The 26,992-nt window shown below is 39.7% G+C and overlaps 4 protein-coding genes across 4 annotated transcripts; 2 read left to right on the top strand and 2 right to left on the bottom strand.

Annotated features, from left to right (window-relative positions):
* The first annotated feature begins 6,179 nt into the window (after nt 1–6,179).
* On the top strand, nt 6,180–7,907 carry LOC126372609 (uncharacterized). The gene is made up of 3 exons (XM_050018429.1): nt 6,180–6,368; nt 6,751–7,026; nt 7,409–7,907. Exons 1-3 carry the CDS (start codon nt 6,264–6,266, stop codon nt 7,520–7,522), a joined length of 495 nt encoding a protein of 164 aa, XP_049874386.1. The 5' UTR covers nt 6,180–6,263; the 3' UTR covers nt 7,523–7,907.
* Nucleotides 7,908–9,106: 1,199 nt separating this feature from the next.
* Nucleotides 9,107–9,897, bottom strand: LOC126372561 (uncharacterized). The gene is made up of 2 exons (XM_050018389.1): nt 9,556–9,897; nt 9,107–9,475 (listed from the first exon to the last, which is right to left on the bottom strand). The coding sequence occupies exons 1-2, from the start codon at nt 9,785–9,787 to the stop codon at nt 9,123–9,125; spliced, it is 585 nt and encodes a 194-aa protein (XP_049874346.1). The 5' UTR covers nt 9,788–9,897; the 3' UTR covers nt 9,107–9,122.
* Nucleotides 9,898–10,069: 172 nt separating this feature from the next.
* Nucleotides 10,070–12,103, top strand: LOC126372318 (replication termination factor 2). The gene is made up of 4 exons (XM_050018022.1): nt 10,070–10,257; nt 10,336–10,515; nt 10,804–11,013; nt 11,263–12,103. Exons 1-4 carry the CDS (start codon nt 10,189–10,191, stop codon nt 11,770–11,772), a joined length of 969 nt encoding a protein of 322 aa, XP_049873979.1. The 5' UTR covers nt 10,070–10,188; the 3' UTR covers nt 11,773–12,103.
* Nucleotides 12,104–12,903: 800 nt separating this feature from the next.
* Nucleotides 12,904–26,613, bottom strand: LOC126371872 (protein pigeon). Its single transcript, XM_050017274.1, has 14 exons — nt 26,421–26,613; nt 25,920–26,342; nt 23,717–23,856; nt 22,301–22,432; nt 21,203–21,373; nt 20,416–20,596; nt 18,861–19,165; nt 17,980–18,162; nt 17,223–17,423; nt 16,009–16,173; nt 15,289–15,473; nt 13,982–14,196; nt 13,437–13,628; nt 12,904–13,058 (listed from the first exon to the last, which is right to left on the bottom strand). Exons 1-14 carry the CDS (start codon nt 26,479–26,481, stop codon nt 12,913–12,915), a joined length of 2,700 nt encoding a protein of 899 aa, XP_049873231.1. The 5' UTR covers nt 26,482–26,613; the 3' UTR covers nt 12,904–12,912.
* Between the last annotated feature and the right edge of the window lie 379 nt (nt 26,614–26,992).

Here is a 26,992-nt window from a genome sequence, read left to right as displayed (position 1 = left end):
TTCTTAATTTGAATTTACCCACGAAATGAAATTAATTGAAAGAAATCAATGTTTTGCTAAAGATAATTCCATCAAAAATGCGCTTTCGTGGTTTTTGGTGTGTCAGCTAGTATCTAACTGTAATTACTCAAAAGTTAGAAAGTGTAGCATTAATCAAAATAGGCGAAGGATTAACACTGTGCACTTAGCGGAACTAGGATTAAGTGCCTAATCAGCTTACAAGCACATCGGCGGAGATTAGCAGACACGTTACGTTACTTAAAACAATCGAGTTATTGTTCTTAACAGCTATTTTTCTTTTTTTATGAGGAACGCTTGACATTCACTGTAAGGTCGCAGATTCGAAATTTGTTTCGATTTCATGTTTAAATCCAACCCAGCATACAAGCAGCATTGCCAAAATGGTTAGGAGATAACAGGCTGATCACCTGATTGTCCGAAAGGAAGATGATCCGTGCTTCGGAAGGCACGTTAAGCCGTTGGTCCCGGTTACTACTTACTGATGTAAGTAAGTAGTTGTTACATTTTTGGCGGCTCAATAGTAACCCTGACACCAGGGTTGATGAGGTAGTACTCCACCTCACAACCCTCACGATAGAAGAAGAAGAAGTGTCATTATTTATGTCACAGGTATATTTTACAATCCCTGTATTTTTTTTTGATAAACGTAATTTACACGTCCTTGTGAGTAACTTGTAACTTGTGAACGTGTAGACTTGTAAGTTTTGATTAACACAGCACTGGTCATAGTCAAGCCATTACACCACAAACGTCGTCGCTTAAAACAGTACTTACATTAAATAGACCATAGATAATGGTAATAAGGCCCAGAAGCGTCGGTTAGCTTTGATAAATGTTGGTCGCGCTCACGACCCTTGTTTCTGACCATAAATCGACAGAGACTGATGGGTCGATGCTAGATACCAAGGCAGTGGTTGACAAACTTTACCAAAAGTTATTAATAACTTGTACAATCACACACATTACATTTATTGTAATCAATTTAAACTACACACAAATATCACTTGCCTTTTTTTTACGTGACTTATTGTAGATTTGCTGCAGATGACATTAACTACTTGGCCGGACAAATGGGGAGCGCTGAAGGCTCTCACCCGGTACAACGTTTAAGACAACAGGCCTGAGGGAGCCCAGTTGGGCGCGAAACTCGGCTCAGGGCGTCGTCTGAGAGGAAAAATATTTGAAAGAATTAATCGACCCAGTGGGTCGATAGCGATAAGCGCTGAATGAGGGAAATCGTCGACCACGCCGGCGGGGTCGGTATCGGGGTCCTGAAGTGTTTCGTGTCGCGAGCTGATTGGCTGCCTCTATGGCTAGAGTAATCGGGTCGTCGGGATCGTATATTACGTCCTTCGGACGCCGATACTTTTCAGTACCGTCCCTAAGCGGAATGTACTCGGAAGCCGCAACTACCAGGGGATTTGGGTGGTGCGGAGCAGAATCGAAAAAACGTTTGGAAGCTAATTTGAGCCATTGGGCAATGGTTGGCAGACCTAGGTCAATCACTTGCCCGTAGTACCAGTAATGTACCGTTCCCGGGAATGTTCCCAAAGTGGGAATGTTCTCGTTGCAAAAACTCCTTAAAACTCCTTTGTTTTTCGACACCGAACTTAAAATTCAAATTCAAATTCAAAAATATCTTTATTCAGTAGGTAACATAGTTACACTGTGAATCGTCAATTTTTACATAACGAACGTCTCATCCGCCTAAAACTACTGCAGCTTCTCACAACCTGTAAATTCAAAGAGGACGCCTCTTCCCAACAAAGAGACAATGCCATGGCTGTACTGTGGGTGTACGTAAGACAGTGGTACCTTTTACGAATTTAGCAGACACCTTGTTGGTAAGCATCTGACATCAAGTCTATTTAACGGCCTTTAAAGCACCTCTAAAGGTCTCTTGAGGAACTAAAATGCACACTTTTTTTTTACACCTCTACATGATAGAGCCACGGGCTAAAAATATTATAAAATACAACTAAGGAAACAAAGTAATCCGCTCATAACAATCATCTCTTATTTACATCAGTATTTATAATCACCTAATCAAGATAAAATGTGTCTAGACTTGTGTATGCCGGCAGTAAAACAACACCTGCCAAATAACATTGTATTGTAAAAGCAATATTTTTCATAAAATGGCGACTGTAGAGCTCTTAAACACCTTTTGCATGCTAAATAAACATTCATTTTTGTTTTTTCTTCGTCACTATGGCACCCTCTAATAATAAATACTTTCTTTCTTTCTAACACGTCTCGATATTTATTTATATTCAAGCTAATATTGGGGTTCATATTGACGAATTATGGAGCGCTTTTCGTGTCTCTTATAATGTGTCTCTCGGTGACACGATATTCTATTTTTAAGATTAGATTTAATTTTATTACCTACTGTTATGTTTGTGGGTATTTACATATAAAATTATTAGTATTGGTTATCAAGATACTTATTTTTTTTGTCTTTGACTTTTTGTCTCCAATAAACCTTTGTCAAGTACGGACGCGTTTTATAAGGAATAATAAAGCCATTGCCGTGTTTATCAAAACTTACAAGTCTACACGTTCACAAGCTACAAGTTACTCACAAGTATGTGTACATACATACATACATAAACTCACGCCTATTTCCCACCGGGGTAAGCAGAGACTATAGAATTCCATTTGCTTCGATCCTGACACACTTCTCTTGCTTCCTCCACATTCATGAGTAGATCGTATTGAACCTTTTCTAAGGACATCTCCAATTTGGTCATCAAGTATGTGTAAATTACGTTTAATCAAAAAAAGTAGAGGGATTGTAAAATATACTTGTGAAATAAATATTGACACTTGTAATATGTAATTTGCACGTGTAGTTTTGATAAACACATTCTTGTAATACTTAATGAAAAATTTTACAAGAAAATTTATTTTAGGGGGGTTAAAATGGCCACATCGAAGCAATTCATCCATAATGCAATTTGACATTTGCACATATAAAAGTAAGTAAGTACGCAATACAAACAAATGTCAAATAGCAGCATTGCTTTCTTAGATGAATTGCGTCGATGTAGCCATTTTAACCCCTCAGGGCTCAGGTCTAATTTAAACATAATTACGTATGTCCTACAGTAGGTACCTACACTAATTCTTTTTTTTTATTACTTACTAAAATACCAAAGTTATAAAAGTTGGCTACCACTGGCGCAAAAGACGTTACAATCTTTATGGGCCCATTTACTCACTCATCTTATTTTATACATAATCCATTAATTGCCGGGATTGGGACCCTGGTTTTTTATCCATATTTTTTTTATTTGACGAGCACCTGTGCTTAAAAGCGGACCTGATGATACCGATGACTGGCTATTTTTGGACAAATAAAGCCTTATTCTTGTGAACATTGTTAGTCAAAAATATGCCTTGAAACGTGAGTATAAAGGGATTGAAATTCAAAGCAGTTTTGTCTGCGTTAGTGGATGTTTTTCAAGGCATATTCTGGGTGAGAAGATGAGGCTCACAAACGTAAGGGCAGGTAGAAAATCGATTGTTATTGGGCCTCGAATCATAATAATACAAATACATTATGAGCGTGAATTCTATGGAACCAGGGTGATCGACCCTTGCTTTGTGAAATTATATTAGTCATATTTATTACAGATTCTTTTAGTCATATTTTAAGTAGGTACCTAAGAAATATATCCTTGCCTAATAACCAATTTCAATAATATACCTAGGTACTTACAGTGGAGCAGCTTGGTGGAGTATGCATGCTCCATCCCTACTCTAGTTGATTGAGGTGACGCATGTGCCCTGCAGTGGGACGTAGGTATATAGGCTGTGTATGTTATGTGTATGTACTTACATGTAAGTACTAGATACCACCGGGATCAAATCCCGGTGGGAACAAATCACAAAAATCACTTTGTGATACCTAGTTTGGTTAGGACATTACAGGCTGATCCGTGCTTCGGAAGGCACGTTAAGCCGTTGGTCCCGGTTACTATTTACTGATGTAAGTGAGTAATCGTTACATGAGCCATGTCAGGGGCCTTTGGCGGCTCAATCATAACCCTGACACCAGGGTTGATGAGGCTGGTTTTCCACCTCACAACCCACACGATAAGAAGAAGTACTAGATGTTGCGTGTTGAGATGTCCTGTATTTGTTTGAAAATGACCGGCCTACCTCTAATGGTTAAACAAATATAGGACACTTCGTATGGCGGCCATCTTGCTTTTCCGCCATTTTGTTTTTTTTTTTCACCGGCGATTAAATTTGACAAAGACTTAAATAGGTCTTGTGAAAAAAATATTGTTCCAGATGCGTAAATTTTGCCAGTCTGTTGGATGTCTCCCTGGTGCAGAGCAGTTTTTGAAAATCGGGAAGTATTTCCGTACTGTACATAAGTAGGTGGGTGTGTGGATGTTATATATTATGGTACTTTTTTTTATGTGGTTTATTGTAGATTTGCCGCATATGACTATTAACTACTTGGCTGGAAAAGTATCTTGAATCACAGGTATCGTCCTTCTAGAACAACAACAAAGCACATCCAGAAAGATATACTACTTACCTTTCATGTTTTCTTAAAGCAGTTCGCAAGTCAATCATAATCTTAAACTGTCAACATAATAAACCATAGAAAAGCACATAGAATTACTTGGCAACGACATTTTGCCCTCAAGATACCTTGTAATTCATAATTACATATCTGGCTATTACTAGGTGGGATTAAACCCCTATAACTCGACAGCACCCATATGCCATGTTCCCTTTAATACGACTAAGGAAATTTAATTACAATTTATTGCAAATGCAATTGCTTGCAATTTCTTCGGGATAACCGTGAATATTTTATGAGTATACTTATTAGCGAAATTGCGAAAGTAATCTTTATGATTTATCGAATTTCCTAGTCTTTACTAACCAAATAGCTCCTGAAATTCCATTTGTATGAGTATACTTAGTATTTAGCATTTCTCCAAAAGTAGACTTTAGGTACATTTGTAATTATAAGTAGTTTTCAAAGTTTTAAATAATAGGACGTTTCATCTAACGTTCTGGAGTTCCGACTAAAAAATCCTTTTCCAATACAATTTATTCCGATACCATTCATTCCCTCTATAATATATCGAAGGAGATAAAATTAAAGTTTGGTTGCAGAATATTGTCCAGAAAGAAAGTGCGGTGCGCCGGCGCAAGCGGATGATAGCGGCCGGTCCAACCGGTTATGTTAAACCCATTGTGGTCAGTGTGGCCGCCTCGCCCGTCTCGCTAAAACTTTGCACTTAATACATATTAATTATATCGATGTTCGATGAAAGTTTTAAATATTAGCCGCTACTTGTTAAATAACCTACCTAATAACCTTGTTTAATAACCTACATTGCAATAAAAAAATAACTTTGAACTTTTAAATGATACAAAAGTATCCCTATTTAAAAGTCTAAAATTAAGCTAACCAGAGAACGTTAGGTTAAAATAAAAGCAGGCTCGCTAGCTATACTCTCTCTAAACAATCTATATTTTAAAGAACAAGAATAATAATGCTTTAAATCATACCACTGTGGAGATTTTACGCTCACACATCTACTAGTTTAACACCTACTTACCTACTTGCGGATACCAATAGTTTCAACCTAAAACCAGGCAATATGTAAAAAGAAAAATGGTAATAATAATGAGGGAGTTTCCAATCGACGTTCCCCAAACACACGATAGATGGCGTTGTTCACTTTTAACGTGATAATTACCTATTTTCTCATTGCTGGGGTACATAATTATTCAAATATGTAATGTAAAAGATAGAAGATAAAAGATGCATATATAAAATATGTATCTGCTATCCTTGAAATTAGAAGTTTAAACGAAGAAAAAACTTAACAACGCCATCTATCGTGTTTTTGGGGAACGCTGATTGCAAAGTCCCTCCATTGTTTTTAATTGAGATTTAAAGTAAAAAACAGAATCTAAATAATAAAAAGAAGTTAAATTAAAAAAAAGACTACTAAATATTGTGTTTAGCATCAAAGTTTTTGCTAACGCCATCTACTATCGAGTAGCAAGCAACATTTAAGTTATGTCTAAGGGTATCAAATGTTACCATCAGAAAAAATATATCATAGATTTCCAATCTTTTGCAAGCTCTTCTATCTATCTATCAACTATCTATTCGTTGTCGATGGTATACTGTCACCCGATAAAATGTCTTTTTGACTTGATTTGCCGATAAATTTATTTCAAAATACATTTTTATAAGTATGGGAGGTTCGCAGAGCTCACGAAAACTCACAGTTGATAATGAGAATGCTATACAAGTGTCTCAAGAAGCTCTAGACCGGATACAAGCCCAGCTGAACGCCAATGTAAATATGCATTCTGCATTACATAATTTTAGATCAATGTCAAGTGTTTCTAAAACAAAATAGTAAACTGTTTTGTTCTAAATTGCACCAGGAAATGTTTAGCAAACACTGCATACGTCAGCCTTCACTTACCACTAGTTTTAATGAGAATACCTCGCTTGTAGACTGCATACTATTATAGGTTATTTTGCCTAATATTCCAGTGTAAGATGTTGATGTCATCCCCCACTTATATATGTCTTGGTAATTGCACCAGTAAATGTTAATTTCAAGAATATTTTTCAAAAATACTGTCATTTAATCTCCTTTAACATGAACTTATACAAGTTTTATACATCACAATAAATATTTGATAACACCTACAAAATTATTGTTACCACAGCAAGCTCAGCAGGCTGTATCACCACCACCTCCACCACCAACGCAATTCGTTCCCTCAGAATACTTCGAATCGGACAAGCGTAAAAAAGAACATGCAGCAGAAGAAGTGTACTGGGCACGACGCATAGAGAATTTGAAAAGGGCACACGAGAAAATAAATGCCAGCATGGATGTTGAATACCAAAAGACTCTGAAGGAAGCCAATGAGCTGTTCAACATGGCACAAAATGACAAAATTGCTAGTAAACTGCCACCCTGCCAGGATGAAAAAGCTAAGGTAAACATGGCTAAAATAAATATGTACTTATTTTAATATAAGGGCCATAATTTTAATATATTCCTTGCCACAGACTACACATGATTCACCTTTCATTCATAATAGTAGAACACCCAGACTTTGGATATTATGTTAAAATTAATCATAACAAAAGTTTCAATCATTCTTATCAGATGTTCTGTTTAATGCTGATGAATTTTATACTAACACCCTAATGGTTTTGTTAAAAAAAGTATACTATAATTTTCATTTCGATAATTAAGTATTGTACCTACCCAAAAAAATATTTATTAACCTTTAAAGAAATGATTCAAATGTTTATTTGACATCAGTAATAACAAGGAGCATTATAAACTTACAAAATATTGTCTACCCCTTTCAGGTGCTGGAGTGTTACAGTACAAATCCGAACAAGACCCTGCTGTGTTCAGTGCTAGTGAACAAATTCAATGACTGTGTCTGCCGAAGCCGAGTAGCTGCTGTATCTGCGTCTTGAACAATCCAAGATGTTAGCCCCACTATGTATTGTATCATGTAATAACAACTGCCAATGAGAGTGCATGTTACGTATCATGAGGTGTTGCCGTTTAATGTTTTTCTACAGAATGTGTTTGTTTGCTTCGATATTTTGAAATTGAGAGTTATTTTTTATCATAATACAACTCAAAATTATATGTTTGCCAAGTGAATATAATGTCAACCTATTTATTTTATGATTATTGTAATTTGTCTGGAACTTAGTGCATAGTGGGGTACTGTGTAAATAAATTGTACTAGAAGTTTGCACATCAGGCATACTATAATTACTATGTAACAGGAAGGAATGCCACCAGGCACTACAGAGTAGATTTAATAAATATTACTCTAATAAACTGTTAAAATGACTTTTCTTTCTGGATACCTTACTTTTAGTTCAAGAAATCTAATAATTTTGTGAAGAAATTCAAGTTATTTATTGAATCATTTTAATTTCTGTTAAAAATGTTATCAACTCCTATACCTCACACACACATTATGTTCCTTCTCTCCTTACTGCAAAAAAACTTGTCAAAATCACCATGGTTACATTATTGATTAACAAAGTGTTAAACAATTTTGTCATTTTATAAAGTAAAATTTACACATTTTCTCCATGACTCATCATGAGAAAAAACAGCGGAGACGCATTCCTCTGTATCCAGGATTCCCAGAACTAGCCAGATCTGATGTCAGCATACATCCTACTTATTCCAAATTGACTTTGGCCTAGTAAGTATAATGAATAAACTAAGTAGTCTTCCTTAGTTTTAAATAGGTATTTGTATTCAATAAACGATTATGCAATACTAGGGTATTCAACAGGATAACTTGTGAAGAAACCATCTGGCGTCTACCTATAGTGTGAACTGTGGGATATAGTTTATAGGACAAAAATAAATTATAAAGCGATTTCGACACTTGTTTTTCAGTCGCGTGGTTTGCCGCCACCGTTACCACTTTTCCAAAGTTGCACAGAGGAAGCAATTCATGACAGAACTACAGAGCTTCGAGCGCTTGCAGCCAAATGCCCTGGATGGCATCAGAGTCCACAGAGAGTTCTCTCAAGGCATCCTCTCTCACAAAATACCGCCACCTCGCTACATCAACAAGCTCACGCCTGACCCGCTCAATACCAAGGAGAGGATGAGAGTTGAAGACATCATCAGTGGAAGAATCAATTTTGGATTGAAATGAAGATATAGAATCATTATTTACAGAAAATGGATTTTATTCTATGAGACTCATTTTACCTAATAAATAACTTTAGAAGATCAATTATATATTTTTGTTTTGAAGAATTTATAGTCATGTCATACATTTTATCAATTATAACCACACCAATACTTACATTTTTCCTATCACAAAAGATAGAATAGAATACAACTTGCCAAAAGAAAAGGAAATCTAGTTTCTAATAAATGGTTACTTTTAAACTTGTATCTCAAAAAGAGGGAAATCTTTTGTGTTACTTTTTGACAAACTGTTAAGTTTGCCAACAAACTGTCTTCCAGTTTGGTGAATGTTTTTGTGAATGATACTTAATAAAAATTAAAAGATTAAATATGTTAAAATACAATTTATTCATCAGCTTTTCTATTAGCTTCAATTGCTTTTCTTTTCTTCATCTTCTTACTCTTCTCCACATTGTTCTGCAGGTAATGTGCTTCCTTCTTCGCCTGAGATATCTCAGCTCGCAGTCTCTGTTTAATTGCAGCCTTCTCATAAGCCAACCTTTCACTTAAGTGGATCCATTTAAACCGAGGAATATACTTTATATTCCAAATCATGTCATAGTACCTAGACTTCTTTCTGGTGCCAATTTTTGTATTGTTCAAATTAGCTGCAACTTGTTTTGCCACTTTTTTCTTTTGGAACTCCACCCAGCCTTCTGTGAATTGATTCGGTACACGTTTTCGTTTTTCTCCTGGTTCTGAAAATAAAAGAAATAGGCTATAGATAGGCTACGCAATAGCAAAGGTAAATAATTATATTATAACCTCAAAGACTTACTTGCACTTGGCTGTAAATATATTCGTCCGACTTCTCCGAACTGACTAAATATTTCTCGAATCTTGGCAACGTTCATGTAAGGAGGAATTGTTGATAAAAACACTATTCCACGTTTTTTGGTCTTTTTATTTTTCACTTTTCCAGAATCTGAGTTCTCGTCTAAACTATTTTGAGAATTAGTGTCACAATCCGATCCATTTTCCGGGACTCGATCCATATTGATTTCAGGCATATTGCATTCAAAGCTCGAAACACACGAAAATTTTTCAGAATTTTAATATCCTGCACCTTCCCGCATGTTTTTATTGTGACGTTTGAGTATTTTTATTTTAGACGCTTTCGGTTTTGGATACAGGTATAATTGAGACGGATATTGCATTTCCGGTTATGAAATTTTCAGTGTATGGGAGGCTTGCTTGGCTATCAAATGAACGAATAATTTTGGAATGATTGAATGGGAATGCGTGAATTGATTGCGTGATGCGTCAATCAATTTGTCAATTTTGTCATTTTGTTGTGTCTGTCTGTCAGACGTAGCGAACTTGCGAAATATTTTTGTAGGTTTTTCAAGATTCCTTTACGTTGCACTAGAATAACCTTACTCTATTGTATTATAAATTTACAAAATACAAAATGGGTTGCGATGGTGGTACGATACCGCGACGAGATGAGCTCGTTCGCATGAAGAAAAAGCCCGAACAGGTAAGTTGAGACCAAGGTGTTTGTTGATGTATTTTACCTCTGTCGTGGTTTCTAAAGTGTTTTCTGTCGGATTTCTAGAAAGACAAGGATGCGGAGAGATCGTTCAAGTGGCGAAATTGTGCGTTGTCGCAGCAGCCCCTGCAGCAACCGATCGTGGCGTGTGGTCTGGGCCGCCTCTACAGCAAGAGTTCAGTACTCGAAGCGCTACTCGACAAGGAAACTAAGCCTGAATCTATCAACCACATCAAGAATCTCAAGGTACTTATTATATGCTTTGTAAATTAGTCTACATACTACCAAAGGGAACATTGATATGGACACTACATAAGCCTGAACAGTCCATATCTGCGTTAATAATGAACACACACATCCAGTCGCAAGGGGCTACCAAAATTTCTCATTAACCTCAAAGAGAGAATTAAAGTTAAATACCATGAATCAGGCAGTGCTCCTAGACTGTGTTTACACACACCAAGTCACTGGGACTGGGTATTTATTTTTTTAAGTTTTTGTCTGTGGCAAATATAACCAGCAATTTGTCTTCAGGATATCAAAGACCTAAAGCTGACCAACAATCCAGCATACAAAGCAACAGAACATACAGAGGGTGCTGTTGGTGATGGCAGTGCTCCATACATCTGCCCCATCAGTGGGCTGGAGATGACCGGCAAGTTCCGTTTCGTGTTCCTGTGGAGCTGTGGATGCGTGCTCGCTGAGCGGGCCCTCAAGGAGGTCAAGGGAAGTGTGTGCCATATGGTAAGTAATATAGAACATTTATTCTCAGGCTATACAATCCATAGATGTTAGTAATTGCAATCTCATTCAATTCATTCTTATTTTATTTGTCTTTGGAGAGGTAAATGTAATGTTTCAATATTAAGAATTTAATGTTTTATTTACTATTTTGCCTTTTTATATATCTACTTTTCTGTTTGACTGTTTGTTTCTCAGAAAGAAATAAAAAAATAACATCATTTTTTAATCATGAAAATTACTCTATTATAGTGCCAGCAACCGTACACAGACAACGATGTTATAGTCCTCAATGGAACAGAAGAAGACATCACTCTACTTCAAGAGAAGATGGCTGTCCGTGTTGCCAGCAGAAAGAGCGGCAAGAAATCCAAGGATAAGACAGAAAAAATTGAAGTAAAAGCCGAACCATCCACTCCAAGGACACCAGCTACATCAACAGTTACATCTGCAGACGTTGAAAATGTTAAAGAAGAACCAGTAGCTGGATCAAGCCAAGTGAAAAAAGAAATGGATACTATACCTCTATCATTACCGAAGTTCAACCCGAATAAACAAGCCAGAGGTCACTTTGGGTCGTCAAAGAGGGCTTACCCGACACAGTTAGCCGATGACCCGTCTTATAAAAAAACAAAGAAAGACTACAGTGTAGCAAAGGACCCTCAGACAAGCGAAGTGTACAAGTCGTTATTTACGTCACATAAGAGTGAGCAGAAACAAGAAAGAGCTCATTGGGTTACATACAATCCATTCTATAATTAAATAGACTTTAATATAGTGTCTGCAAAAGAGTAGTAAGTGCATTTGTTCCTTTTTTCTCATCAAGAAAAAAGACTCTCATCAAAAAGACAGAAGTAAAGAGATTAGCAGAAAAAAAATGGTGTTGTACTTCTAGCCCTTCTGGTTTAGATTGATGTTCTTTCTCCAAACCATAAACTTAAGTTTTTAAGTTTGGTTGCACTAGACTAGCAGGGTACCTCATTTCACTTCTTTTTTGTTTTATTATACTTATTGATAAATAGATAATGTGTTTGAAGAAAAAATATATTGTAATTAAGTTGTAAGTATTTGTATATAAACAAATTGAAACACATTCTTTTATTTTTATTCTTGATTTAATACTAAAAAAACTTAAAAGTATATTGCACTACACATTGCAAAATTCATAAGGAATATCATCATAGCCAATATCAGGTTTGTGCTTACTTTGGTTACCATAACAGTGGAATGTTACAAGTAAAAATTGCTTTAATACAAAAGAAAATTGTACTTAACATTGCAGAGATCTCGATCACAACAAAATTACCTAACAACTAGAAAATCTAACAAAAAGGTTTTCTTCAAAATTTCAAGACAATTATTGTAAAACACCTTGCTCAACAGTCTTAAAAACAATCACTCGTGTTTGAGATCCACTATGTCGAAATCTTAGTCAAAAAAATACAATAAATATTGAATTGGCAAGATCGGAAATTGGCATCTAAACTTATACCTACTTTTCTTGGAACTATCTGTAGAATAACTAACGGGACTCGAAAATACAACAAATATAGAATTCGCAAGTGAATACTAAATAACTAAGTTGCCATCATTCTTTATATTCAGCTCTATTTGTGGGATGTTTTCCGTTTGTCCAATCAGTCACTGGTCAATCGGCCCATTGGGACTTAGTTTTCCCTTTTAACCGGCAGTGATAGACTAGTATTGCAAACGAGAAAAGAAGTATCACTGGACCGACTGATCGGGCGAACGGGAAACAAATGTTTTTGGCATTGAATACAGTCCAATTTTATAAAAGATAAAAAAATGGACAGAATAAAACTTATTTAGATATTTGTATCGAGCATCACGTTGTTAAACCATGTTGCATACAATGGTAGAGTCTAGTTTCCGTCAAATTATTTACGTCGTATCTTGCTGCACGGAAGCCAGTGTCGCCTCTATGATGAGGTTGAAATCCAGTTCGTTGAGACTCGCCTTTGCCGTCAGCAGGTCCAGGAACGTGTCCAGTGGAGACAGACGCTCGCCTGACGGTAACGATGCTATGCCTGTAATATAAAAATTGGTGTAATCATTTATGTATTTGTAAGGACGGAGACAATTAGGTCATAAAGAAATATGTGTCCGACAAGTTGTGCCAGTTTTCGAAATTCAACCTCAATCAGTCGCACCGAAAAATCAATAAGCTTGCAACACTGTCTTCGTTCCATACAATTTAAGTTCAACCCTTAAAATTATTATACAATAAGGTTTAGAATTAATCATAGTAATCGCAAAACCGTTTCTTTCCTTCAAAACAAAACGCATGCACAAAACAGCAACGTTGTTTTCGCAATGTTTGAATCTTTTGGCGGAAACTACGAAACGTAGTCTTCCAATTTTTTCTTCCAACTTCATGCACGTACAATGTGAGGGGAGCCACTGACCGGTGTCGCGCGGGGGGGGCCCGCGGTGCGGGGCGCCCCCGCTGAGCAGCGCGGCGGCGTGGTCGCGGGCGCGCAGCAGCAGCGCGGCGCGGTGCGGCCAGGCCGCCAGGGCGCGCCGCGCGCGGCCCTCGCCCACCAGCTGGATCAGGCGCAGCTTGTTGTTCACCGTCGTCTTGTTGTCGTCGTCTTTTGCTGGAACGGTCATTATTATCTGGATAAGCTGATACCTACAGCTCGAAACATTCATTTTGAAAAGATCACATGTCCCATGGCGCCTGATAAGCGCCTGTCTACTATGTCTTTTAAGGGTTCAACTATATCCGACCCACCGCATCGCACTTTCAGATGCTTCTATCCTGTTTTGTCACTCAGAACCATCATTTGATTCTAGTAGGAAAAATAACGGACACATTATTTATCTAAGCTGTGGACTATAGGGTTGAATTTGTTGTTTTGGATTGACGCTACGATGCGTTTCGACTGTGCCGTAGCATAAACCGATCCTAAAATCACAGTATCGTCGAGGATATATAACTATGACTCACAAGCAATGATCTGCTTAACGACGTCGATGTGCAGTTCTAGCACGTTCCGGTGCACGCGCTGCACGAAGCTGTGGAACGGCAGCGCGCGGTACCCGAGATACGTGAAGAACGAGCTGAACCCTTGCGGCAGCGGGAACGCTATAGAGTCCGCCGCTAGGAAGTACTGTTCTAGCACTTTAAACACTATAAACAAGTGCGTTGGATCCATTTCATCGCTGGAAAAGAGTTTAGGTTTATTAATGTTTTGGCTTAGGATGCGTTTCCAATGAAGCGGAGCGGAAATGTGCAAGAATGGACCACACCGATTGAGTGAGAATGAAAGAGATTGACAGCGACAGAGCGTCTTGTGTCTCTCGTTTGCAGTAATAATCATAATCATATCATTTCTTGCGTTCCACATGGTAGAAGGTTGGTAACATACGGTGAGTAACATTGTATGAAGCCGGATTGGGCACAGCTATTAAGAGAATTACAGTTTCATATTTTTAGGCTGAAACGTGATTGGTCGTACGCGCACATCTCCGCTCCGCTTCGCTGGAAACCGAGCCAAAGGTTTTTTATTTCTCTGACTTCAGAAAAGAAGAAATATAATCGTTCAGCTGCTTTTCGTCCCGGATTTTTCTTTTTTTGGTAACAAAAGTGGCTGCAAATTATTTTCTGAGCACTAGTGGCTACTAAACCTTTAGGGATTACGGAAGCCCGACTCTTCAGATTACCTATGTGTATAATTGAAACAAAAAACACGATTGTGCACCAAACCCCGTCGTTATATCGTAATGATGATGATAAAAATTACGATGATCACACAAAATTTGAACACACTGTAAAAACAAACCAAAAACACACTGCAACCAACAATAAACCAAGACATGAAAACTATAAACGGATGATAAAATGAAACAAAGAACATAATGTCACAACTCAAAAATGACACCAAACCCACTGGCACGCAAAAACAAAATGGAACCACAAAATTACGAACGCAACAATATTTAAAGGGTCAGTTTCCGTCAAAGCGGAAAGAAGAGGATACTAGTGGAGATGTTAAAAAATCAACCATTAAAAGCACATTTTTCTCTCGCTTTCTCACACGTTTTAAGTGGTTGATTCCATCCATCTCTCTCTCTCTCTTCCGATTTAGTGGAAACTCACTCTAAAATAACAGAAATCATAAAAAAGATCAAATCAAAATTACCGAAACCAGAAACCAAAAATGGAAGCCTTTTAAATATAGAACAAAAACAAAATGGCCGAAAACAGCAAACAAAACACACTAGCAATAAGACGGGCGTATTGCAACGTCATACATGAAGGTGAAGCCCCTCTGCTGGTGGTGCGCGGGCGAGGCGTGCAGCGCGCGGCACAGCGGGCGGCACAGCGCGCGCGCCGCCTCCAGCTGCGCCGCGGCCCAGCGCGTGGCCAGCGCGTGCACGCCGCCCTCGCCGCCGCCCTCCGCCCAGCGCATCAGGTGCACCGACACCTCGCGCAGGTTCTGCTTTGGCAACGAGCTTTACAACGTGCTTCGATATCAAATTGCATCGATAGGTCGTATTACTTAAATATAAATCCATCCGTCCATCCTGTTGTATGACCACGTTCTAGCAAATAAACGTATTTTAATTGAATTAAACACTTCATTATGTAGTATGTACATGTATGTATGTACATTTTAAATGTAGGGACATCAAACTTCTCTTCGAACGCAAAACCTAATAATTTACTTCATCAATCTTGATAAGGGTAGGGGACGACGCAAGAAATTGTGGATGGATTGTGTAAAGAATGTGTGAGCACTGAGATGATGACTGACAAAAATGTCGTGCCGACCCCACCTAGAGTGCGATAAGGACAGGAGGATGATGGATGTTATGGTTCTGGCTGATACGAGTTGCTTACCTCAATGACGTGGCCCTACTCGTTAGCAGTGCAGACGTCAAGCTCGAAGAGCAGCAGATCGTTGCCAGCAACGAGTGACGTTGGCGTCAGTATGATTCTAGCTAGATATGGAGGTAGTATAAAGGTCTTACCGCGGCAATGATGTGTTCCTGCTTGCTGGCAGTACAGACATCGAGCTCGAAGAAGGGCAGTAGATCGTTACCAGCGCCGAGTGAGGACCGACGTTGCGGCGCCGACAACGTGGGCGGCCCGCCAGTGGGGGACATCGGCGTGCTGCAGCGGGACAGGGCTTCAGGCTGGCGGGCAAAAGAAAGATATTTATTGTTTTAGCGCCAAAACCATGTGGAGATGTTGGAAACAACCATCTGGAGATGTTGAAAATTCGAAACCCCTTTTGCTCACAACGATATCACGATTTTGCTGCTAGGTTTACGCCTTTTTTTTTTTTTTGACGTGACTTATTGTAGATTTGCCGCAGATGGCATTAACTACTTGGCCGGACAAATGGGGAGCGCTGAAGGCTCTCACCCGGTACAACGTTTAAGACAACAGGCCTGAGGGTGCCCAGTTGGGCGCGAACCTCGGCTCAGGGCGTCGTCTGAGAGGAAAAATATTTGAAAGAATTAATCGACCCTAGTGGGTCGATAGCGATAAGCGCTGAATGAGGGAAATCGTCGACCACGCCGGCGGGGTCGATATCGGGGACCTGAAGTGTTTGGTGTCGCGAGCTGATTGGCTGCCTCTATGGCTAGAGTAATCGGGTCGTCGGGATCGTATATTACGTTCTTCGGACGCCGATACTTTTCAGTACCGTCCCTAAGCGGTTTACGCCCCAACCACCCTTTTCGTGCTGAAAAGGCAAAATAACTTTTACCTGTCGAAACACGTTATATACGATCCTGACGACAAGATTACTCTAGCCATAGAGGCGGCCAATCAGTTCCCGTCAACACTTCAGATACCGACCCCGACCCCGCTGGCGTGGTCCACGATTTCCCTCATTCAAAACTTATCGCTATCGGCCCACTAGGATCGATTAAATCTTTTAAATATAAACCTCTTAGATGACGCCCTGTGCCAAGTTCGCGCCGAACTGCGCACCCTCAAACCTATTGTCTTAAACTTTGTGCCAAGTTGGGAGCCCTCAGCGCTCCTCATTTGTCCGGCCAAGTAGTTAATGCCATCTGCGGCAAATCTACAACAAGTCACGTCAAAAAAAAGAACTTTTATTAATGGCGGATCCAGCTAAATTTGTATTGTCTCTTACGCACTTGTAGTTTTTGCCGGGGCCAAATAGCGAATGCGATATGCGGCAGATCTACAATAAGTATTAAAAAACTATTACCTGATAGCAATGCAGACTGACACGCAGCTTGTCCAGGACTTGCTCGGGCTTCAACCTGGGAACCGCAGGGGTGTTGAGCGCTCTCCACAGCCGCGTCCACACGTCCTCAGCGAACTGACATACTCGTTGCCTCACTCCGAGCACCACCGCTGAACTGTTCCACAACTTCTCTTGGCTCACGGATACGCATACGTTACCAACCTGAAAGCGAACCTGGAAATCAATGGATCTACATACATCAGATCAGGCCTATTTCCCCTGGAGTAAGCAGAGACTATGGAATTCCATTTGCTTTGATCCTAACATGATCTGGATGGAAATCTGTCTACCTGTGTGGTATCAGGATCAATTAACGTAGTGTAAAAGAAATTGCATTTAGTTTAAAATAATTTGTCCCATCGTATTGTACAGTCATGAACAATATAATGTACCCACTTAGGACTCTGTCGCACATAACATATTTGACATTTAGTGAGACTTACAGTTCAATTTGTCAAAAAAGTTAATGTGACATATTATTATGACATATTATTATTATGTATACATATTAATGCTCGTGACCATACTCAATACTCAATTATTTATTGCATTTCATGTAGTACAATGGGGTGTTACTAAAACATGGACCCTTGTCAATGTCAGTTATTGTATTTTGAAACCGGTATTTATAAAGATGACAACGCATTCAATCCAACCAAGGCATGATTGCCCACTAAAGGGTCCTCATAACCACTTCTACCAGGACATCATAACTGACCTTAACATCGCCGAACTTCAGATGCAGGCTGAAGGGCAACATCTTCATGAGCGGCGCGGCCGTGGCGGGCAGCGAGCGACGCGTCACACTGTACGTAGCACCCACTAGGTACTCCTGCATGGCTCGTTGTACACCGTTCATCCCAATCCCAACATGTTGGTGGACACACAGCCAGGAGATCAGCTGTTTGTACAGTACTCTTTAGAAACATCATTAGAGATATTAAGGAAAGGTCAAATCCATTCTGATATTATGTAATGGATTTGAATGGAAATGTGTATGTGTGTGTCTGTCTGTTTGTCCGTCTTGAAGGGATGGAGACATAGGCTTCTTTCTGTCCCTTTGTAACTCTCCACTTCGCTAAAATGGGAGGTGGAAGTTTGTATGGAGCATTCCGCAATTTTCAAGGTAGAAAACTAAAAATTGGTATGCGGACTATATTAATTTGTTTACGGACTAACAAAAAAATCGTGCAACATTTCTTTGTTTGGAAAGCTTTCCGCAACCTCTTCAAAGAGGGGGTGAAGTTTTATATGGAACTTTTCGCATTTCTCAAGGCAGGAACTTAAAAATTGGTACATTAGTTCGGGTTCAATTCCCGGTAGGGACATATCACAAAAATTACTTTGTGGTCCCTAGTTTGATAAGGATGTTACTGGCTGATCACCATTGTCCGACCAGATAGTCCGAAAGTAAGATGATCCGTGCTTCGGAAGGCACATTAAGCCGTTGGTCCCGGTTACTACTTACTGATGTAAGTAAGTAGTCGTTACATGAGCCATGTCAGGGGCCTTTGGCGGCTCAATAGTAACCCTGACACCAGGGTTGATGAGGTTGGTACTCCACCTCACAACCCATACGATAAAAGAAGAACCACTCACCTCTTCAGCCAACTCCATATTCCCCTCATGCTGTATCAGATAATGCAGGATAGCCAACTTGTTATCCATCACCGTATCACTCTTGAACGTCGCGGCGAGGTCTTTCTCATTGACATGCATAACAACCACATCTAAGGTGTTCAGGTCTACCATAGCGTGGTGTCCCCAACCAAGTAATGGGGCCAGAGAGGGGCTGGTTTCGCTTTCTTCGGTTGGGATGACGATGTGACAACAAGGCTCGTGGTAGAGGCTAATGTCGATCAGGTGGGTGTACAACATCGGTATGTTCACCAGTAGATGGTTGTCTGCGTTGGAGGAAATTGATTTTCAGATGTTGGTAATACTGATCAAGTTTTAAGAGTGGAACTTGTAGATATATCAAGACGATGTCCTATCTTGACCCTTTTAAGCGTTTACATATACATAAAGTCACACTGATGTGAGTGGCCGAGCCATCATACCTAAATTGAAAAGAAAACGTATAGCCACTTTTGATACGAAGTAAGATGGATATGATGAACCGTATGGTGACAGGTGCTCAGCTCAGAAAAAGCTAGGAAATTCGAAATTGTCGCACATTCTATAAATAATCAAATCAAAGTTTATTATTCATAATCGGAACTCTACAAGCCATGACAGCTCAGTTGGAAGAACGCTTGACTCTCATTGTGAGGTCGCCGCTTCGAATGCCAGCACGGCCCTAAACCATTGATTTTCAAATCCATGTTTGTATCTTATATGGTTATCATGTGCTCAGTGGTGAGGGAAAACATCGCATCGTGAGGAAACCCACATTCCCGAGAAATGCTTTCGGTGGTATGTGACCTAACCTGTATTAGGCTGGTTTTCCCTTCGCTTTTTCTGTAAAATACCGGACCTTTCAAGATCAGGTAAGCGAACCCTGTGAAAAACAGGACAACTACATTGGTTTCGTTGTGTTAATCTATCGATTCATTTATTTCTAAAAAATCATTAATTTTATTCTACAATTATTGCTCATTACTGTTTCCATATACCTATTTTCGTATTTTTCATGATGCATGTATTTATATAGACAATGTACTAGGTACTTAAAATTTTGTGCGGCGCAAGGCAAACATGAAGAACGTATAATGTGAACACTGGCCCCGATTCCTGCAGACACCGCCTAATTTTATTTTAAGTTATATCCGTCATTTTCATATCCGTCGAAAAGGAAAGGGACGGATGATTCACAGCTCTTAATTTTAGGAAGAATGAGTAAATGAATGAATAACCCGGGCGAATCAAAAGGTACGTCGCTGGTATGCAATCCGTTTGACGTGATGTCTACTTAACTGTGTCGGGTTATCGACGGATGTAAAATTTTTGACGGTTGGTTTAGATTTGTGCTTAAAATTGACGTGTGGTCCATAAATTTTATGCTTGTCGATTACCCGTCCCTTTCCTTTTCGGCGGATAAGAAAATGACAGATATAACTTAAAATAAAATTAGATGGTATTTACAGGAATTAGCACCATTGTTATCTGTATTTATGTTTAAGCAAATAAATTCTCTTTATTCGTGATTCCTTACCAGCGTACAACGTATACGAAGGCCGCAGTGACTTGGCCAGCGCCCAGGGCAGGTCCGGCACGACACTGTGCACCACCACTCCATGCTGTAGCAGCGTGATGGAGTACGCGAAATTCACGCCCGAGTCTTTAAGGTCTGCGCTATCTTCCAGTACTAGGGATGTGGTGGAATCGTCTAGAGGCTGGAAACAAGTTTAATTTTTAATGTAACAGCCTTAAGTAGTGAAGATAGAATGGGACAGTCCATGTCGATTGTCAGTCGATTGATTGGTGCCTTGGTGCCTCTTCTTTCGATGCCGTGTTCTACTGGAGGTTGGCGATCACTGCGGCGGCCTTCACTTTATCCACAGCCGCACAAAATACAGATCTAGTGCTCAATCCGTACCACTCACAGAACTTCTTAACCCTTTGTCTGTCGGATCTTAGATCACGATTAGGCATAATGTAAAAATCTATCGTCTCTGGTATCTCGACACACGAGCCTAAACTAACATGTCTTTCGTCTACCTGATCTACGGCGTTCTTGGATTTTTCGGTTGGGCGTTGACGGTCAATGCACCATAAGGGTTCCTTTCGCCGAGCTAGTATCCTTTCGTCTTAGTCTTAAACCTAAATAAAGATTTTATCTATCTACTAGGCACGTTAAGCCGTTGGTCCCGGTTACTATACTTACCTGATGTAAGTACGTAGTCGTTACATGAGTCATGTCAGGGGCCTTTGGCGATTCAATAGTAACCTTGACACCAGGGTTGATGAGGATCACGATAGAAGATCTATTTACTCCGTACCTTGTAGAGGTAATGATGGCATATGCACAGCACGCCCCGCTGGTCGCACAGGATCTGCAGGTCGAGGCTGCAGTCGTGTAGGCGCAGTGGCACGGGGTCGTCCTCGTACGCGCCGCACGCCGCGCCCGATCCCGCCGTCGGCAGGTTGGGAAGACTTAGCGGGATGTTTAGCTGGGAATTCATAACACTTAGCATACCATATTGAACTATAACTATCATTATATGGAGGGTTTCGACCAATAGCCGAACGACATTTACCCATGTACGTAGATAGCATCCGCTGCGTCTATTGGTCAAAGTGCGCGCGGCGCGGTTGCGGACCCCGCTGATGTACCTAATCTATATCTTTTTTTTGACGTGACTTATTGTAGGTTTGCCGGAACAGGCATTAACTACTTGGCCGGACAAATGGGGAGCGCTGAGGGCTCTCACCCGGTACAAAATTTAAGACAACAGGCCTGAGGGATCTCAGTTGGGCGCGAACCTCGGCTCAGGGCGTCATCTGAGAGGAAGAATATTTGAAAGAGTAATCTATATCTGTCCCATAACAAAAACTGTAACTTTTCCGGGTTTGTCCGCTTTTTTTTGAAGTGACTTATTGTAGATTTGCCGCAAATGGCATTACGGGACAACAGGCCTAAAAGGGTGACCAGTTGGCCTTGGCTCAGGGCGCCGTCTGAGAAGATAATGTTTGAAAGAATTAATCGACCCTAGACAGCCGATAGCGAATCGTCGACAACGCCGGGTCGGTATCGAGGTTCAACGGGTTTGTCCGCGCATCACGAAAACACAACTAAAATACATACATACATACATAAACTCACGCCCGTAATCCCTAATGGGGTGGGCAGAGCCACAAGTAATCAAAGACAACTTGCAGCCACTGTTGATACGAAGTCCAAAGATGGATATGATGAACCTAAAAAACAAGGGCAACAAATAAAATACACATGAAATTTTGCAGTTTTATGCTTTCGAAGATAGAACATCTGCAATAGAAATCATATCTCTTTACGGTTAGCCTGGAGTTACGTAGATAAGAGTCGCGGGTACCTACAGGTATAGTTCTAGAATAAAACGTAACGTTTTAATACGTACAACAGTCTCGTGCGGCAGGTCCGCGTGGAACTGCAGCGCGGAGAGCGTGGGCGTCACCTCGGACGGAGACTTTACCTCCTCGCCCTCCGCGAAGCTACGCGCCGGCTCGCGGTAGTGGATGTAGTACAGCACCTTTCGAACAAACACGTCATTCGGAGACCAAACTACAACAGGGGATTTCCGATTCTATAACGGCCTCGTGGCGCAGTGGTTGAGCGTTGCGACCCGGAGGTCCCGCTGCACGGGACACGTCCGAACATAACTTTATGCTTAGGCGGCGACCTACATTTAGGCACCGCGCGATATTGTATATTAGCTATAATTAGTGTGCAATAAAACTTCATAGTGACAATACGTTTGTTTACTTCATCATCACCAGCCCATTAACGTCCCCACTGCTGGGGCACGGGCCTTTCCTATGGATGGATAGGGAGATCGGGCCTTAAGCCACCACGCTAGCCCAGTGCGGATTGGTGGTTATTAACGAGTGCTAATGCAGCCGGGACCAACGGCTTAACGTGTCTTCCGGAGCTCGAGATGAAAACTTTCTTTTTTTGTGCTCACCCAACCTATGACCGGCCTTTGCGAAAGTTGCTTAACTTCAACAATCGCAGACCGAGCGCGTTTACCGCTACGCCACCGAGCTCCGAGTTTGTTTACTTACTCAACATTAACTTTATGTGCACTCGAAAACTAACTTCAACTATATGGACTACAAACTGTGGTTCATACACCCGGGTTCAAATTCCGGTGGGATGCGATCCTTAGTTTGGTTAGGACATTACAGGCTTATCACTCGAATGTCGAATGTTTTATTATATAAGCTGTTGGTGTACCTTTTTTATAAATAAATAAATAAATGTCCGAAAGTAAAATAAATCCGTGCTTAGGAAGGCACGTTAACCCGTTGATTACTACTTACTGATGTAAGTATATAGTCATTACAAGAGCCTTTGGCGGCTCAATAGTAACCCTGACACCAAGGTTGATGAGGTTGGTTATCCACCTCGCAACCCACACGACAGAAGAATAAAATCCGATACTTTTCTGAGCCCTAGAATGACATAAAACGGATGGATGTAGTGCGTAAGCTACCAAATAGTTCTACGGGCAGTTCGGATTCGTCACTTAAGGGAAGGATATGGATCAGAGTAGTGCGAAAACACTCTAAGGTCAGTCGCACTTTGGATCACATAGGATTGACCCTATGTGATCCCCAAAACTATGGGAGCGCGTATTGATCGTGTCAGACCAGTCGCACAATGTATTAGGGTCGTAGGCAAATAATCATACCGTACGTTAACGATTTAATCAGTTTTATTAAGTTTATTATCAACCCTCTAGTTGATTGAGGTGCCAAGCAGTGGAACATATATTATAAAAAATAGACATTAATAAAAACAAACATAACTGTACCTGATTAACACAGTCCCACTGTGCCCAAGAGAAGACTTTGACAATAGTCTCAGGGTCCGTATAGATGCCATCAAACCCCCACTTCTCAGAGCCATCATCACACTCATTCAGGAACATTGGACTGCGGTAGATCTTTATATCTAGAGGGGAAACAATAAGAATTTTAGAATAATTTTCTTCAAAACCCATTTTTAATTAATATAACTTACAATTGTTTGTTGTGTTAAGCTGCAAAATATTTCTGGCAATTGTCAAAATTACGAAATATAAAAAATGTCGGCAACATAAGATTGTGACACAACAACAGAAACATAGCTATTCTGTGTCTGATGTCCAGAAGAGGCATCATAGACTGGAATACAAGTATCTGCATACTTAGTCAGCTGTGGTACCTGCTCTGTTATATTTATGATGCTTAATTAATGAAACATTGCACCAACAACATTTATTTTCTATCAATAAATATTATTCATTATATATAAAAAGCTCGAGCATCTCAGTAACGCATCCCAACGAGTGGGTCTTAGCATGAACATGGCAAAGACAAAAATTATGTCCAACGACCATGTCGCACCCACTCCAGTTCAGGTTGGGAACGTTACACTCGAAGTTGTAGACCAGTACATTTACCTAGGACAAATAATCCAGTTAGGTAAGTCCAACTTCGAGAAAGAGATCTCTCGTCGGATCCAACTCGGATGGGCAGCGTTCGGGAAGCTGCGGAATATCTTCTCGTCCAAAATACCTGTGTCTCAAGACGAAAGTCTTTGACCAGTGCGTGTTGCCAGTGATGACCTACGGCAGTGAGACGTGGCCGCTTACTATGGGTCTCGTGAGGAGGCTCGGTGTCGCTCAGCGGGCAATGGAGAGAGCTATGCTCGGTATTTCCCTGCTCGATCGAATCAGAAATGAGGAGATCCGCAGGAGAACTAAAGTCACCGACATAGCTCGGAGAATTGCAAAGCTGAAGTGGCAGTGGGCAGGACACATAGCGAGGAGAACCGATGGCCGATGGGGCGGAAAGGTTCTGGAGTGGCGACCACGTGTCGGACGACGCTCAGTGGGTAGGCCCGCTACAAGGTGGACCGACGATCTGGTGAAGGTCGCGGGAAGCCGCTGGATGCGGGCAGCGCAGGACCGATCGTCGTGGAGATCCTTGGGGGAGGCCTATGCCCAGCAGTGGGCGTCATACGGCTGATGATATATACAAAAAGAAATAGGTCCCAGTTCTTTGTTTGTCTAATTTACAAAATAACATAACTCATTATTATTCTTTCACCAGCCATATTTTTCTATCACATGGAGCCCATGCCACATAGGTACTCTATAAATGTTTAAGAATAAGAAGAATAAAATAAAATTTGTTTACATTCTCTTTTGAAAATCGAAACACTATCAATTGTACTATCTATATTATAAGTATGTACCTATGTTAAGTACTTTTTTAATGATTCTATTTGAACAATGGGCTGATAAGCACTAAGTGACTGATGATATTTAGAATAAATATCAAGATATAATAGATTGTCTTATTGTCTTGTGACTGTGCTCACCCCTTTTGGAATTGAGTTGTGTACTAAGTTCAATATAAATTATGAAATTCTAATTACTAAACTAAAATGGCTATATGCAAAGGGGAGTGGAATAGATTGGGGTTGGCCTTTGCCGTTGGGCACACAGATACCTACCTAAACATTACCGCCGAATGCTCTTTATTAAATTGTATTAAAAATAAAAGTATTGTATCTGAATTTATGGCTAATACATAAAAAAATAAATAAAGATTACTAATTAAAGACAGATCTAAAACTAAAGAAAAACATTTTCTTTTTTCTATTTAACTTATTTGTGAATTTTAATCAATAAAAATGTAATAAAGTCAGACATTTTATCACATTTCTCAGTGTGCTTTTTCATACAAATTCCATAGCCATTTCATGTTTTGACGTTTAGTAAAAAGTAATTGAATTGACTAGTTGGAAACTAGCCTATTGTAGGGGTGATATTATGTATGTATAATTAAGCATCCTTCATAATGGCATCACAGCAATTTGCTTGTCTTTTAAATTTATTAGAATCATAACTATTCATTGCAAATACAAAAGAAAACAAATTAGTTAAAAGACATTAGTAAATTAGTATGAATAGAATGTAAAACTTGTTTTTAACCAATAGGAATAGCTCTTATTAACTAATAACTTACATTCCAAATGTTTAAAAAGGAGAAACCGATCATTTCTTATACCAGGACTGTACTTATTGCTCTTGCCGTACACATATTGCAGCATTATCTGCTTGGTGGAGCCTTCCTCGACCTCTACTGGAGTGTTCTCCTTATCAGGCAAGAGACATACCAGGTAAGGATGATATATTGGTTCCTTCTCTTCATTTTCATCAGTAGGAAGCTGTTTCACTACGTAAACTAGTAAAGTATGCGTAGCGTTCACAGATGCTTGTATTATATTCAATTTCTTTTGGAACGTGTGCAGTGTAATCAAGACTTTAGTCTTATTAGTATAAACGCCAATATTTAACACATCCTTGTTTTCCTTAGTAGCCACCCACGAAAGGATCTGTGAACCATCCTGCTCCTGGCCCAAAAGGCGCCATTCGCGAGCTGTTACTTCTGGAAATGCAATCGTTATAGTTATTTGAGTTTTTAGACATACGTATACAAAGATAAGCCAAACGGAACAAAACATACCTTCGTCACTTTGCGTTTGCAAAACGCCACAAAGTTTTACTGCGATATTTTGTACAGACATTTTGGAACTTTATAAACGCAAGTGCACCTGTTATTCACATAATATTGATATAAGAAAGCTATCGCCACGTTATCAATTGAATCCGCGCACCTTTATTGACTTTTCTCGCTCAATTTTCTATCAGCTGGCGCCCAGCTGTAGTACCACATGAAATTAGCAGCAGATGTCACAATAATACCAACAAAAGAAACGAAATTCAGTTGCCAAGCCACTCGATTTCACCAATCAGGAACATGCATTCATTTCATAAAGAATTCCATTCCACATATAGTTTTTCAGTCATGTTCATATTAAAATTTAATAAATATAAATAAGTACTAAAAGCATCAAAAACAAGCACCAAGTTGTAAAATACGTATTTTCGAAATAAAAATCTTGCTTTAATTTTATTTGAACTACAAATAAAAGTATTAATGTACACTAAATATATGTCTTTGGTATTTATTGAGTGGACTAAAATATGAATAAATTTATAAAATAATGCTCTTGAAACATCAATTTAAAAAATAGT

Source organism: Pectinophora gossypiella, chromosome 2 (genome assembly GCF_024362695.1).
Source record: "Pectinophora gossypiella chromosome 2, ilPecGoss1.1, whole genome shotgun sequence".
In the NCBI taxonomy this organism is placed as follows: domain Eukaryota; kingdom Metazoa; phylum Arthropoda; class Insecta; order Lepidoptera; family Gelechiidae; genus Pectinophora; species Pectinophora gossypiella.
The sequence above is the reverse complement of the archived record's forward strand: the minus strand, read 5'-3'. Positions and strand labels throughout refer to the sequence as shown.

What these genes read in the sequence shown, in the direction of transcription:
- LOC126372609 (XM_050018429.1), top strand. Translation starts at nt 6,264, where the DNA reads ATGGGAGGTTCGCAGAGCTCACGAAAACTCACAGTTGATAATGAGAAT. An exon ending in AAGCCCAGCTGAACGCCAAT is followed by an intron (nt 6,369 to 6,750) that starts GTAAATATGCAT and finishes TTGTTACCACAG; the next exon opens with CAAGCTCAGCAGGCTGTATC. An exon ending in GCCAGGATGAAAAAGCTAAG is followed by an intron (nt 7,027 to 7,408) that starts GTAAACATGGCT and finishes TACCCCTTTCAG; the next exon opens with GTGCTGGAGTGTTACAGTAC.
- LOC126372561 (XM_050018389.1), bottom strand. Translation starts at nt 9,787, where the DNA reads ATGCCTGAAATCAATATGGATCGAGTCCCGGAAAATGGATCGGATTGT. An exon ending in ATATTTACAGCCAAGTGCAA is followed by an intron (nt 9,476 to 9,555) that starts GTAAGTCTTTGA and finishes TTTTATTTTCAG; the next exon opens with AACCAGGAGAAAAACGAAAA.
- LOC126372318 (XM_050018022.1), top strand. Translation starts at nt 10,189, where the DNA reads ATGGGTTGCGATGGTGGTACGATACCGCGACGAGATGAGCTCGTTCGC. An exon ending in TGAAGAAAAAGCCCGAACAG is followed by an intron (nt 10,258 to 10,335) that starts GTAAGTTGAGAC and finishes TCGGATTTCTAG; the next exon opens with AAAGACAAGGATGCGGAGAG. An exon ending in ACCACATCAAGAATCTCAAG is followed by an intron (nt 10,516 to 10,803) that starts GTACTTATTATA and finishes ATTTGTCTTCAG; the next exon opens with GATATCAAAGACCTAAAGCT.
- LOC126371872 (XM_050017274.1), bottom strand. Translation starts at nt 26,481, where the DNA reads ATGTCTGTACAAAATATCGCAGTAAAACTTTGTGGCGTTTTGCAAACG. An exon ending in GCAAACGCAAAGTGACGAAG is followed by an intron (nt 26,343 to 26,420) that starts GTATGTTTTGTT and finishes TTGCATTTCCAG; the next exon opens with AAGTAACAGCTCGCGAATGG. An exon ending in TGAAGTTCGGCGATGTTAAG is followed by an intron (nt 17,424 to 17,979) that starts GTCAGTTATGAT and finishes GTTCGCTTTCAG; the next exon opens with GTTGGTAACGTATGCGTATC.